The sequence below is a fragment of the Zalophus californianus genome, chromosome 9 (assembly GCF_009762305.2).
Source record: "Zalophus californianus isolate mZalCal1 chromosome 9, mZalCal1.pri.v2, whole genome shotgun sequence".
Lineage (NCBI taxonomy): Eukaryota > Metazoa > Chordata > Mammalia > Carnivora > Otariidae > Zalophus > Zalophus californianus.
In genome coordinates, this window is record NC_045603.1 from 120,345,647 (window position 1) to 120,359,510 (window position 13,864).

The 13,864-nt window shown below is 41.3% G+C and overlaps 1 protein-coding gene across 13 annotated transcripts in view; it reads right to left on the reverse strand.

The window, feature by feature from the left end:
* Positions 1 to 6,913, reverse strand: part of MLLT10 (MLLT10 histone lysine methyltransferase DOT1L cofactor) — a 217,967-nt gene extending 211,054 nt beyond the window's left edge. For 11 of the 13 annotated variants that reach the window (XM_027593181.2, XM_027593189.2, XM_027593188.2 and 8 more), the window contains exons 1-3: positions 6,473 to 6,603; positions 6,179 to 6,338; positions 2,430 to 2,509 (exon numbers count right to left, since the gene is read on the reverse strand). In XM_027593181.2, coding sequence (XP_027448982.1) covers positions 2,430 to 2,509; positions 6,179 to 6,338 — 240 coding nt within the window. In that variant the 5' untranslated portion in view covers positions 6,473 to 6,603. Of the gene's footprint in view, positions 1 to 2,429; positions 2,510 to 6,178; positions 6,339 to 6,472 lie in introns of all 13 variants that reach the window. The other 2 variants (XM_027593177.2, XM_027593176.2) reach the window with 2 other exon arrangements.
* Positions 6,914 to 13,864: the final 6,951 nt, after the last annotated feature.

Sequence of the window (13,864 nt, forward strand, 5' to 3'; positions counted from 1 at the left end):
AATGAGCAGGGTGGAGGGGCAGAAGAGAAGGGGGAAGCAGACTCCCCGCTGAGCAGGGAGCCCCACACAGAGCTCGATCCCAGGGCCCCAGGATCCTGACTTGAGCAGAAGAGAGACACTCAACTGACTGAGCCACCCGGGAGCCCAGAGAATCTTTTTTTTTGTTTTTAAAGATTTATTTATTTGAGAGAGCGAGAATGAGAGAGAGAGAGTACATGAGAGGGGGGAGGGTCAGAGGGAGAAGCAGGCTCCTTGCTGAGCAGGGAGCCTGATGTGGGACTCGATCCCGGGACTCCGGGATCATGACCTGAGCCGAAGGCAGTCGCTTAACCAACTGAGCCACCGAGGCGCCCCCCAGAGAGAGAATCTTGAGCAGACTGCACACTGAGTGCAGAGCCCAATGCTGAGCATGGAGCCCATTGCTGAGAACATGACCTAAGAACAGCCCGCGCTGAGAACACAACCTGAGCCAAAACCAAGAGTCAGATGCTTTAGCCAACTGCACCACCCAGGTGCCCCTTAAAAATAAAATCTTAAAAAAAATAAATAAAAAATATGGGGCACCTGGGTGGCTCAGTCACTGGGCGTCTGCCTTCGGCTCAGGTCCTGATCCCAGGGTCCTGGGACTGAGCCCCACATCCAGCTCCCTGCTCCGCGGGAGGCCTACTTCTCCCTCCCCCCGCTCCTCCTGCTTGTTTTCCCTCCCTCGCTGTGTCTCTCTCTGTCAAATTAATAAAAATCTAAAAAATAATAATAATAAAATAAAAAATATAAAATGCCCTCTCTCTGCTTATTTAAGCTTATAATCAGTTTTTCTTTCTTACAAAGGACCTTATCTTTTATAACTGTACGCTATAAGAAATTAAAGGAAGTTGCGCCTCTTCTTTAAAACCTTGAATGGCCCCACATCCTAAGAAATAAAGCCAATAAAATGTGCTATTCAATATACCTTGTAAGATAACTACCTTAATTCACCTTGATATCTTGACCATACCCTCCGAAAGAAAAAAGGAATTAAAAACAGGCAGTAAGTGGCATTTAAGGCAAATAATACTGGCATTCTACCACTCCCCATTCACAGACCTCTTTATCTTCCCTCTTGGTATCTACCTTCCTGTTTTCTAATCTTTCTCTGGCTTTGAATCTACTGTGACATCCCCTGGAACAGCCTCACCTTACAATCAGTGTTTACTAATGAATTAAAGCATAACTTCCTTGGCTTGGTGACCCATCAACTCCAAAACCATAACATGCTACAAAGAGGAAAAAACAAAAAGGAGACCTATGCATACATCAAGTCCTGAGCTTTGTATTATTGATTTCACCCTCTACTTACTATTTCCCATTATTGTAATGCTAATATAGCTATAATTCTGCTACAGTGCATTCTCACACATAAATGAAACATATGAACAGAATACTGCTCTGAGTCTCACAATCCTAGATAGGCTACTCAGCCATTATTTCTGATCAAAAATTGCCTAGGCAAAAATAAAAGCTTCCATGCTACATATGTAGGTAGTTCAAATGTTGGGGTGCCTGGGTGGCTCAATTGTTAAGCGTCTGCCTTCGGCTCAGGTCATGATCCCAGGGTCCTGGGATCGAGCCCCACATCGGGCTCCCTGCTCCGCGGGAAGCCTGCTTCTCCCTCTCCCACTGCCCCTGCTTGTGTTCGTGCTCTCGCTGTGTCTCTCTGTCAAATAAAATCTTTAAAAAAAAAAAAAAAAGTTCAAATGTTTGTTTTCTACCTCTGTCAAATTCTCTAGCCAACACCAAAAAGAAGGAACTATCACACTGCAAATGGTAATACTTTTAAATGATTATGAAGATTAAATCTATTTCTCCCTGTTATTTCCAGAAGTTCAATTGAAAAAAACGCTTTGGACCACATAAAAAATAAACATACCTCCCTCATGATTCAAGAAGTTTACAAAAGTGTTCAGAAAGAAGGTAGCCGGACAATAAGAAAGGAAAATTTTTATGTTGCTTTGCCAAAAGAACTGAATGTGTGAAAATACTGAGCACTCAGAGTTAAACTATACACATGCAGATGCAGTAAAAAGAATACTGTGGTTAAACTGTGTTTTTTTATTCATTCAGCAGAACCTAGCAGAATTATTACCTTAATTTCCTTATGTTCTACTGCCAGTTTAACCCTTCAAAATAGTAGGTAGAGCTAAAGCCCAAATACAACTTTATGTTTTATCCATTCAAAGTATCCCTCAACAAATACTTATGTGGTTCAATTTGTTTTTCAGTTTATAAAACTGGTTTAAAACTGTTAAGTCAATATTCGGCCCAAATTCAATATTTGAACAAAAGACTGAAAACCCTTCAAACTGAAACTAAGTGTGTTGCATCCTAAGCTACTCACTGAAGTTTTTTTTTTTCATTGAAGTATTTTAATGTTTTTGATAAACAGTTCTTACCACTCTGGCTGCTCTCTCCTGAGATTCACATTTCCTGCAAAACCATGGTCCAGTGGGTACTTGAACAATGCCATAGCAAGCTATTGGGAAATAAAAGATTTTAAAATATGTTAAAATTTTTTAAATTATGGAAAATCAAATATCCTTTCAAAGCCCTCAATTACCTCTCAGACCATACATATAAAAATACCCGTTTTGCAAAGAATGAAAACATTTTATATTTTTATTTATCACGTTACCACCTAATAAAAATTGTATGACATTTTGGGGTTTAAGATTTTATTTATTTATTTGAGAGAGAAAGATAAAAAGAGAGAGAGAGAGCACAAACAGTGGGGAGAGGGCAAGCCCAACATGGGGCTCAATCCCAGGACCTGGGATCATGACCTGAGCTAAAAGCAGATGTTTAACCGACTGAGCCACCCAGGCACTCCTGTATGACATTTTAATAAAAACATTGAAAGACCACCCTTTTGTTTTTTAGATAAGCATAAGCACTACAAATTATACTTATTATTTTATGATAGAAAGAATATTGAGTAAAATTTAACACAGATTTTTTTACAAATAACTCAGAAATTCATTCATTCCTATATCCTGCAATTTAAACAGCAAGTATTTTTTTTTAAAGATTTTATTTATTTATTTGACAGAGAGACACACAGTGACAGGGAACACAAGCAGGAGGAGTGGGAGAGGGAGAAGCAGGCCTCCCGCCGAGCAGGGAGCCCGATGTGGGGCTCAATCCCAGGACCCTGGGATCATGACCTGAGCCAAAGGCAGACGCTTAACAACTGAGCCACCCAGGTGCCCCTATTTTTTTTTTTTTTAAAGATTTTATTTATTTATTTGTCAGAGAGAGAGGTAGAGAGAGCACAAGCAGGGGGAGTGACAGGCAGGGGGAGTGGCAGGCAGAGGGAGAAGCAGGCTCCCCGCTGAGCAAGAAGCCCGATATGGGACTCGATCCCAAGACCCTGGGATCATGACCCGAGAGGCAGGCAGATGCTTAACCGACTGAGCCACCCAGGTGTCCCAAATACCAAGCATTTTAGATAAGTCTAATAAAAATATTTCCAAATCACCTGTCAAAATAAGCAAAAAATATTGCAGAAAAGAAAATGAAATGTATCGTTAAGCATGACATGCTTCCATTTGTATAAGCTGTCCAAAATAAGCAAATCGATAGAAAGTACACTAGTGGTTGCCTAGTGTTGGGAGAGTTAGGGTGAAACGGAGAGTAACTATTAACGGGTCCAAGGTTTCTTGTTAGGTTGATGAAAATGTTCTAAAATTGGGGTGCCTGGGGGGTGGAGGGGATGGGGTGGCTGGGTGACAGACATTGAGGAGGATATGTGTTGTGGTGAGCGCTGTGTATTAAGACTTATGAATCACAGACCTGTACCCCTGAAATAAATAAAAATTAAAAAATAAAATTGGGGCACCTGAGTGGCTCAGTTGGTTAAGACTCCAACTCCTGGGGGCGCCTGGGTGGCTCAGACGGTTAAGTGTCTGCCTTTGGCCCGCGTCATGATCCCAGGGTCCCGGGATCGACCCCCACATCGGGCTCCCTGCTGAGCGGGGAGCCTGCCCCTCCCTCTCCCTCTGCCTGCTGCTTCCCCTGCTTGTACTGTCTCTCTCTCTCTCTCTCTGTCAAAAATAAATAAAATCGTTAAAAAAAAAAAAAAAAGAATCCGACTCCTGATTTCACCTCGGGTCATGATCTCAGGGTTGTGAGAATGAGCCCTGCCACCTGCTCAAGGCTGGGCATGGAGTCTGCTTAGGATTCTCTCTCCACCACTATACCCCCACCCCTCCCTCTCTTTAAAAAAAAAAAGAGAGAAAGAAAAAAGAAAATGTTCTAGAGTTGTGTGGTAATTAGATACAAAACTCTGTGAATGTACTAAAACCAGTGGATTGTACACTTTGAGTGGGTGAATTCTCTGGTATGTGAATCACATCTCAATACAGCCATTATTTTAAAAAGCACAAATTTATTTTTAAAAATATGATGTGAATGTTCCAATAAGTGATTTCAGTAGATCTAAATCTCACTCCAGTTTAAAAAAAAAAATTTGATATTTAACTAACTCAAAGTTGAATTTTCCCAAAAACCTAGAACACTAATAACCAACTGACATTTTTGCATGGGCTTGCTCAGAAGAAGCTTGAAATATCTTAAATACTGGAAAGCACTAGAAGAATATAAAACCAGCACAATTTTTTTAAAACTCCAAAAGTTAAACTTGTAATTCCTTTTAAAATTTGTAAACATGTCAGTGTAAAAATGTCCCTATCAGTCAAGAAACACTGCATCAATGTCCAAAAACTTTTATTTTAACCCAGAAGTACTACTTCTAGACAAGAAAACTTAAAGTTTAAATGAGTGTTTTCTATACCAAGAGACGACTTTACTGATTGAAACTTGGTAATTTAGAATGCAATTCCTAAGAAATATCTCCACAAATGCCCTCCACAAATGCCAATGAACACTAAAAAATCAGTACCAACACACACTGTTTTCACTCCTTAAAAGGAGGAAGGTGTGCAGCTTTGGTGTTTGTCAAAAAACAAATGAGAATAACTGTACTCTGGTAATTAATTCACTATCTCCTAAGTCTCCCTTACCCATTCTGAGATTTCACTCTATAAAGAATGCACTTTCGCCCCTTACGTTCAGGCTTTCTCTCATTCGATAGTATCTAAATATTTGCATCACTCGATGCCAAAATCAGAAATGGGAAGCAGGGCGGGTTGGTAACAGGGAGAGAAGAGTCACCCAAAAATTATCTAGGTTGTTTCCTTACCACACGAAATAGAAAAAGTCAAATTTTAATGGCCAGAAAACTCTCTTACTAGTGTCCTCGGCTTTCTTGTAATATCCAAAAAACTCACCGAATGGAAACACCCAGAAATAAGCTAAGATGCTCCCCAAGTCACTGGCCGCACCACCACCTCTTCTCTTCGGTTACTTAAGCTGAGGAAGTGGACAGATGCCGCCTCTACAGCCTCAACACCAGCCCAGGGCAGCTCGTCAAGCCGCTCCTGCAGCAGGACGACAGCGGCGGCGGGAGGCCACCGTCTTCTCCGCAGGAAGCTCCCAGTCCGCAGCAGCAGGGTCTCCGCCAGAAAGCTTGGGGTGTAGCAGCGGCGCCTCCCCTCCCTAATCTAAAGCGCCCAAACAACCGCCCTGCCTCCGCGACCAGCCCCGGCGCACCGAGTGGCATTCCCGAGCCTGACTCCATGCCACAGGAAGCCTCCAGACACACTGCGGCAGACCCGAGCAGCCAGTGAAGGGGGAGGGGCCTCCACGATCCCAAACCAACCCACGGCCACCGCGACTCCACCGAGGGGCGCACGCCCACCCCCGTCGCCCCCGGAGCGCAGGCCGCGACCCGTAACGCCCACCACCCCCCTTGGCCCCCCGCCTCCAACCACCGCCTCCGAAAGTCTCCAGCCCCACGGCTCCGGGCGCAGGCGGCGGCCAAATGACACTTGAGAGAGTGAGCGCAGAATCACATGACAGTCCAGGCCACACGCACTTTCTCCCACATGCACAGCCCACACCCCCTCCGCCCCGCCGCGGACCCTCCGAGTCAATCCCGGGCCGCGGAACGGGGCGGGGGCGGGGGCGGGGCGGGGCGGGGCGGGGGGAGGGGCGGCAGGGGAACTGGCAGTTGCTGCCAAGGTGGGGGAAGCGGTGACGGTTGGGAGCAGGCCGGGTTCGGCCCGGCGGGCGGTTGGGTGTTTACCTTGATGCACCGCGACGCTGCAGCCGTGCCCGTCGCAATAAACCAGCGGGTTCTCGGCCCAGCCTCTCTCGTCTGAGCAAACGCAACAGCCTCCAATCATCTCCTTCATACTATGGGAGACCTCGTCCTCCAGTGACACGGGCCGGTCGCTAGAGACCATCTAAGAGGGAGTTGGGGGGGACCATTAAAAAAACACATGCAAGCCAATTAGTACTTCCCCCCGCAGAGCCACCCGCACCCCCGCTCCCTTCCCTACGTCCCCGGCCCCCGCCCGCCGCTCGGCCGCTCGCTCACTCGGGCTTTGCCGCTCAGTCACTCACGTTCCGCACAGGAGTCAGGAGCCATGTCCTTGCTGACTCCCCCCACCTCCCCTCCACCGCCTCCTCCTCCTCCTCCTCCTCCTCGTCTTCTTCCCTCCCCACCTCCACCCGGCCGCTAACGCTGGAGCCCGGAGAGGGCACACATAATCAAGTAGGCCTCCGCACAGGCGCACTGGGGGGGCTCCCGCTGGGCCAGGGGCAGCCAGGGAGGGGAAGGGGGCTGCGCTTCCTCCTCTGAGCGTCACTCGGCGTGCGCGCCCGCCCTGCGGCCAGCGTGAGGGAGAAGGCCCGGGAGAAGCAAGGCCTGCGTGCGCGCCGCCGCGTCCGGCCCGCAGCCGCGGCCTACCTCCCGGCCCCTTCCCCTCCCCCGCGCTGCTCGCAGCCGCCGAGGTGTGCTACGGGGTGGGGGCGAGTGGAGCCGGCGGCGCGCTGAGGCCGGAACGAGCCAACGAGAGAACGCGGGGGCGCGCACGCGGGGGCGGGGACGTTGGGGCCGCCTGCTGCAGCGCCGGTCGCGCGGGCTGAGCGTGCACGTCTCGAACGGGCCTCAGAGGGAGGGAGGGGAGGAGGATGCCGAAGACCGGGAGGGAGGGGTCTTTTATCAGAGGAACTGGAGGGGACTGATTCCCCTGGAGCATCTCCCTGCATTGAGGACCTACCTGCGGGCCTTTTCCTCAAGAGCTGGCCCGTGGGTAGCAAGGGTAGGGCAAGTATGCCAGCTTCCAAGAAGGGTGCAGTGAAGCATGGCTTCCTGCAGTTGGCCGCGCTAACTTCACAGTGCTGCCGAAGCTTCTCCACCCATTAAATTCACATCCTGGACTCTACCCAAAGTTCACGCAGTGGAAGTGCCACCAGATCCGCAGCCCATTTACACACCACATTGGCCCCAGTGGTCAATGAAAGCACATCACAGACTGAAGGTCAAAAGCCTGGGTTAGGGTAATAGTCAAAGAGGGAACACCAAGGATACCTTCAGGTTGCTGTGTAGGAGTACAAATGGTCGTTAATCAAGAATTAGCAATATAATGTGATGATCTGGAAAATGCAGTAATATGATACCAAAGGATGAAGGAACCCAAGTTCTAGTCAGTCACCAAATGATAACACCATGCGATAGGGGAGTCCAGGTTTGATTGAGGATTTCTCTGATCTGGCTCTGTACTCCAAATTTACTCTTGAAAATTTAACGTCACTTTTTTGTTTTTTTAAGGTGATTTAAGTTGGAGAAAGATGGGAGCTCACTCCACATACAAATAGAAAATGATTTAGGCCTATCTGTATAGATTAATTAGCCAGATACTACGCAGTTTGGGGCTGTAAGATCTCCTTCCACTGTTGCCCTGTCCCCTGTGTATCCTTGGAAGCCCAAGATTGATTTTCGGCAAAAAGTGTCTAATTATGAAAGTTTAGCGTGAAATAGGAATATACCTTGTTTAAATGACAAGCATACTTACAAGGTGAATTCATGGCTTTGGTTAATAACTTGCGGGTACAAAATGGTTGTTTAACAGGAATTAGCAATATAATGTGAAGATCTGGAAAATGCAGTTACTCAGTGCTAAAAGGATGAAGGAACCCAAGTTGTCCCAGTCACCAGAAGATGACTGGTTTAATCTTTAAAAGCATTCCAAATGTTCTCATAAAGAAAAAAAAATGGTAGCATGGCTGTTTTTTCCATTTCAAATTAATTGCTAGAAATCTATTTAAGAATTATAATAGATATTACACAATGCAGGCATACGTTAGCAAATATACTCAAACATTCTAAAAGCTAAAGTGAGATATCTACAGTAATGGAAATCTACTAAAAGTGTAAGCGAAAATGTACACTAAAGAGACACAAAAATGAGAATTCTCTTTTAGCTATTAGGTCATTAAGAGAACGTGACAAAAAGATTACGTACTTATAGAATGCAAATTCTTTTTTGGGGTATGGCAACAATTACTAAATTTCTAAACATATAATAATTATGTTCTTAAAATGCCATTGATATTTGTAAAATTAAAACCACCTTCAAACAAAACTGTATTGTTTTGCGTGTCTTAACTGTATATTTTATCTTTACCCTTTTACAAGGGATACCAGTTCAACATCCAATTCCTGCTCAGGCTCAGACTTCCAATGAAGAGTAATTTTGAGTTAAAATCAATGTGAAACTACCCTTCCTAAACACTGCAGTCAAACCGTAATGCACTAAATTATTCAAACATACATTCATTTTATTTTTAATGCATTGGAGACTAGTTCTTTTAATAGAATTAATTTATATGTAAAGAAGGATTGGCACTTTATCCTATTCTGTAACACTTAATAAAAGAAATATAGGTAAACACTCACTCTTCAAAATAAAACACATTCATCATTCATAAGAGATTTTTGAAATTTAGGAAAATAGAGAAAATACACTATGTCATAAGAACAGGCCTATATATAAAAAACAGCATTTGAAGCAGAAATTTTATTAAAGATGTACATACAAGTGTTGACAAAATATGTCAAATTATTTTTAAAAAGTGATATTTAACGTTACATGTTGATGTATGAAAATTATAAGAAAAAATATAATGGGTGTAAACAGGCCACTCTAATTTCAACTCACATACCAGATATAGAACTTTTCTCATATAGCAGAGTGTAATATTTAATATATTTCTATAAAATATTAAGTGAAAAGGAGAATAATGAACATTATAAAACAGTTCAGATATACAGTTAATTATTTATTCATGCAGGAAATATTTATTGAACATTTACTGTGAGCCAGGGACTGTTTTGGATACAGGAAATATAACAGTGAGCAAGTTCTATTTGTCCTTTGTGTGAGATATATACCCATTCACACATATCTATCTATATATAGATACACACATACATATATGTGTATATGACATTTGACTGAATATGCTAATTCTCATATCTTAGAATGGATAAAACATATAAATTGCCTTAATTGTTAAAGTTTAAGTAAGTTTTTAAAAATACATAGTAATAGTGGGAAAAAGGTCCATGGGATTTATAGAATAACTTCATAGAAAAGGACAATTTCAATCTTAAAATAACATTACCCTTTAAATCTGATTCCTCATTCTCAAAATACCCTTTGAAAAAGTATATCTAGTACCTGTAGAATAAAATAAAAGCCTGTTGTCCCCAGTATTCTTCACACAACAGCAGCTAACTCAGTACTGGCTCATCTATTTCTCTGAACTAATCATCTGAAGCAAACCACAAAAAACTCAAGTAAAGTATTTTATGATGCAACCTCTAACCCTACTATAATGGGAAACTGTATTTTTTTTTCTTTATGGGTAATATATCTTCTTATAATTTTCTTTATTCCTCAACCTAGGGACCAAATTTTTGGATTTCCTTTTCAATAATCATTTACGTAAGTAGATAGTATGAAAGAAATATTTAAAACCAAATTCGGTTCATAGGTTGGTATTGCTTATATTTATCCCCCTTTTAAAATAAAGTTTTATTTCCCTTCTATTTGTGCACATTATAGTCTATTATATCCATTGTTGAGGTATATTTCTATAATGAGGTATAGAAATTGAGGTATATTTCTATAATGTTAAGACTAAACGTGTTTTCCTTAACTCAGATCCTTGACTTCCACAAAGTGTTTTAAAATTCTGTATTGGCTCTGATACTAAGGTTTTAAAACAAAAAGCAATTGATACTAAGGTTTTAAAATAAAAAGCAATTATTAGATTTCATTCATCTACTAAACCTCACCAGAAACTATAATCTTGTTTCTAAATAATTTGGAGAATGCAAAAAAGACAATTTTCTTATGATCTGTATAAACTTTCAGATATATCCTCTTTTACATAAAGGAATCCCTGAATAAAATTTTCCTTTGTTCAGATGGTACCCAAAGTTTCCTGCTTTTTACGTGAAAAGTTTATTATGAGCCACATATGTATTTATGCTAGTATGATAAAAATATTGAGGTACTTCTGAAACTAGTTTTATTAATCTCACAATAAGTGGGTATTGTGTCTTTATACTAGATACAAACACACACATGGCACCTATATTATGGAGTACTATTAGAAATTTCATTAAAAGGTATTCATTTCAATTATGTTTTCAATTGATATTCTGTTAATGGCTTTGGGGAAATTCCATTTAATGAGGCATGTTGATCTTACCAGGCGATTTTTTTTTTTTTATTCACCATACCACCTAGCAAGTCTCTTGCACGTAGTAGGCCCACAATAAATATTCATTTAATGTACGATTCTTCTGTTTAAAAGCTCATCGCAATCTGAGTCTTATTCTTCAAAGCAAGACTTTATTTTGTATGTTCAATTGAACTAAAATTTCTAAGTAATGATTAGCAGAAATTTTTAGATAAATTGCTCTCTTTAAAGATTTTCAATAGTTGAAACTAATATTGGTGAAGAGTTTTTATTTACCGGGTAGTTTAGAATTGTCTATATTTAAGTAGCCCTCAAAGGTTAACCACCTTTTCACGTAAAAGTCATCATTTTCTTACAAAACAGACTCTTAACTTAGAACCAGTCACAATTAATATTATTGTGAGATACACTTAAATGTTGGAAAGTTTAGGTAGGTAATTCTGAAATTTAAATTGTACATAATCTAAATTTTAAAATAGTTTTAAGAATCAAGGCCTAATATTTACTTTAAAAGGTTTGGCTTGGTTAATCTTGTGTTTGGCATCAGAGCTACTCTTTCTGCTATAAAATTGATATATATTGGTTGTATTTACATTTTTGGGTAAAAACACCATGTAATTATCAGTAGAAAAATAATATCTAAAAGATGCCTTTAGGTCTCCTAGGCATTACATAAACCTCAATAACATTTCAGAGTTGGACTATATTTTTCCATGATCCAACAATACTTAAGCGTGTTAAGTGTCTGACTTTTCAGAGAATCATCAATATATTGTAAGAAGTGTGAGGTCCATGTTCCCATTTTTTTACTGACACTGAAGATATGCATTTCTGTTATAATTAAAATGTGATTAAAGTGACCTTTTTAGGTGTCTGTTTAGAGGAGACAATAAGGTTCTGTAGGTGAAAAGATTCTGGACACAGAAAAGAGGAAAATCAGTTTTTGCAATGGAAGAGACCTTGAAAAAAATGAAACAAATCTTGGACTTAAAAAAAGAAGAAGAAATTAAACTGAGTTGCTAAATACTATTTGCACCAAAGAAGATAACTTTTTAAGATTTAAATGTTTTCCTCTCTGAAAGGAGCCACTGCTTAGCAAATCCAGAAACAAGCCCAAGAATATGTTAATTAACTGCATTGTGTCCCAGAAAGAATGAGGTTGACAAATTCATTTTTTTATTCCTTCAATTAATAAACTGTTTGCCTATCACATCTTAGATTTTTAAAAATCTATGTGTATATTTATCTCTTGAAATTGTACAGTAACAGTGCCAAGGTCCAACATGGCCCCATAGGGTGAATCTTATGAAGCTTAACATTCTTGGCGAATTAAACACACAAGCCTCCGATCACTTTTTGTCAGTCTTACTTTACTATGGCTCTTAAGAGCCAGAATGTAGGCAATTTTTATATGGTGGCCCCTTTCTCCAATTAAAAAAAAAAGCAATGATATTTGGTACAAGCACAAGTGGAAAATATAATGACATAATATTAAAGAAAGGTATTAGGAAGACTGACCAGGAATGCTACTTATCCCTCTCCATCCCCACCCCCATTCATGCCCTTTTTTCCACCCATTTGTTGTTTTTCTCACAAGTATATCATGACTTGTAACACATTTTTTTTTAATTTTCAATGAAACCAAAAAAATGTCTGTAACACTAAAAGATGTAAAAAGATTCACCTTCTACAATCAACTACATAGCGGATAAACTTCTAAAGCTATTCTAACTATTCAGACTTATAAATAAAAAATGTAAATTGAATCCAAGTAGTTAGGGAGGGGGACTAAGGGAGGATGAGTGTGGAAGGAATGAACAGATTGAGAATACCTCATTTTCAACACCAGTGTTTTCTCTGTTCAAACCTTTCCACAGTTACACTTCAAATGATTTCTTATATAAGAATTTCTCCGTATACCTCGAAATAACTGAATGATTTCCATGAGGAAATGCAAGTTTAAGGAAGAAGATCCGCAAAATGAAAGTGTTCAAAAGCCAAAAACACTTCTATAGCATTTCAAATGCAAAATCACAATCACCACTACCTTTAACTGACTCTTAAGTGTTCTTTTCAAACAGATGCTATTTATGAACATCATCTGTTAACTTCTTTCTTGTAATTCAAAACTCTTGTCAAATGATGTTTTCATGATGACTTGTAAATATAATATTCCATTAGAGATCAATTCTAATTGGTTTTTTAAAATCCACCTTGGGAAACAGTGCTGCATCATACACAGACCAGTAATGGGTATTTTAGAAGGAGTTTCCGCAAAGTCTATTATAAATCTAAGTTAAAATTACCCTCTTGCCCTAGTAAGGTTTGGGCCAAAGGATTGAAATTATTTCTTCCTGAGTTTTCACGCACGATGACTTTGGTCTTGTCTTCAAGACTCGCGAGCACTTGTTGGAAATCTCCATTTTTTAGAACTGTGACGTTTGCCAGAAATATTTTTTCCACATGTCTCACAAAGAAAAACAGGCAGTTTCGTAGGTGGGTTGCAATTGTTTCCAAAACGTGGTTTAAAAGCAAATGACACGTTTTTCCCTTTGGAATTTCACTGTTATTTTGAAAATGCATTTCAGGTTAAGAAATCAAGCCTGTTTTTGTTAAGGGTAGCTCAGCCACTGCTTTTAAAATTTACTTTGTATACAACAAAGAGCTGAATAATAACAAATAGAGACAGCGAAACATGCTTTTCCGAACTCCTTTGAACCCCGACATTCACTTTCGTATCCATACGTTCAGGATATTTAAAATGATATAATCTGTTCTAATGTTCCGGATCCAGAAAAAAATTGCCCACATTTGTCTCTATCTAGTTATCACTTTATAAACAGATCTGTGCTGCTTTCCCTCTTCTTTTAATGTGTGAGTTGCAGGCTTGCCCAGCTTCCTCCAATTTAGCGGCACGTTGTAAAGCCTCCTTTCTACAGGGTCTTGAGTTGGAAACCCCTCGCTGGCCGAGTCTGATAATAAAACTTGCGGCGCGGACCCGACCCGGCCCCAGCGTTGGAGTTCGGGGAGGCGGGGGGTAAGGGTAGAATTGGGCCGCAGGACCCCTCCCTCGCGAAGGACGCGCTGGGAGGACACCGAACTACAGCGAGAGGGCCGAACAATGGGGGCGGCCGGGCGAGAGGAGCCCGGCTCCCGCTTCAAGGCGGCGCCGGCGGCGCGCCCGGCCCCCGCCCACTGCGGCCCTCCCCGCCCG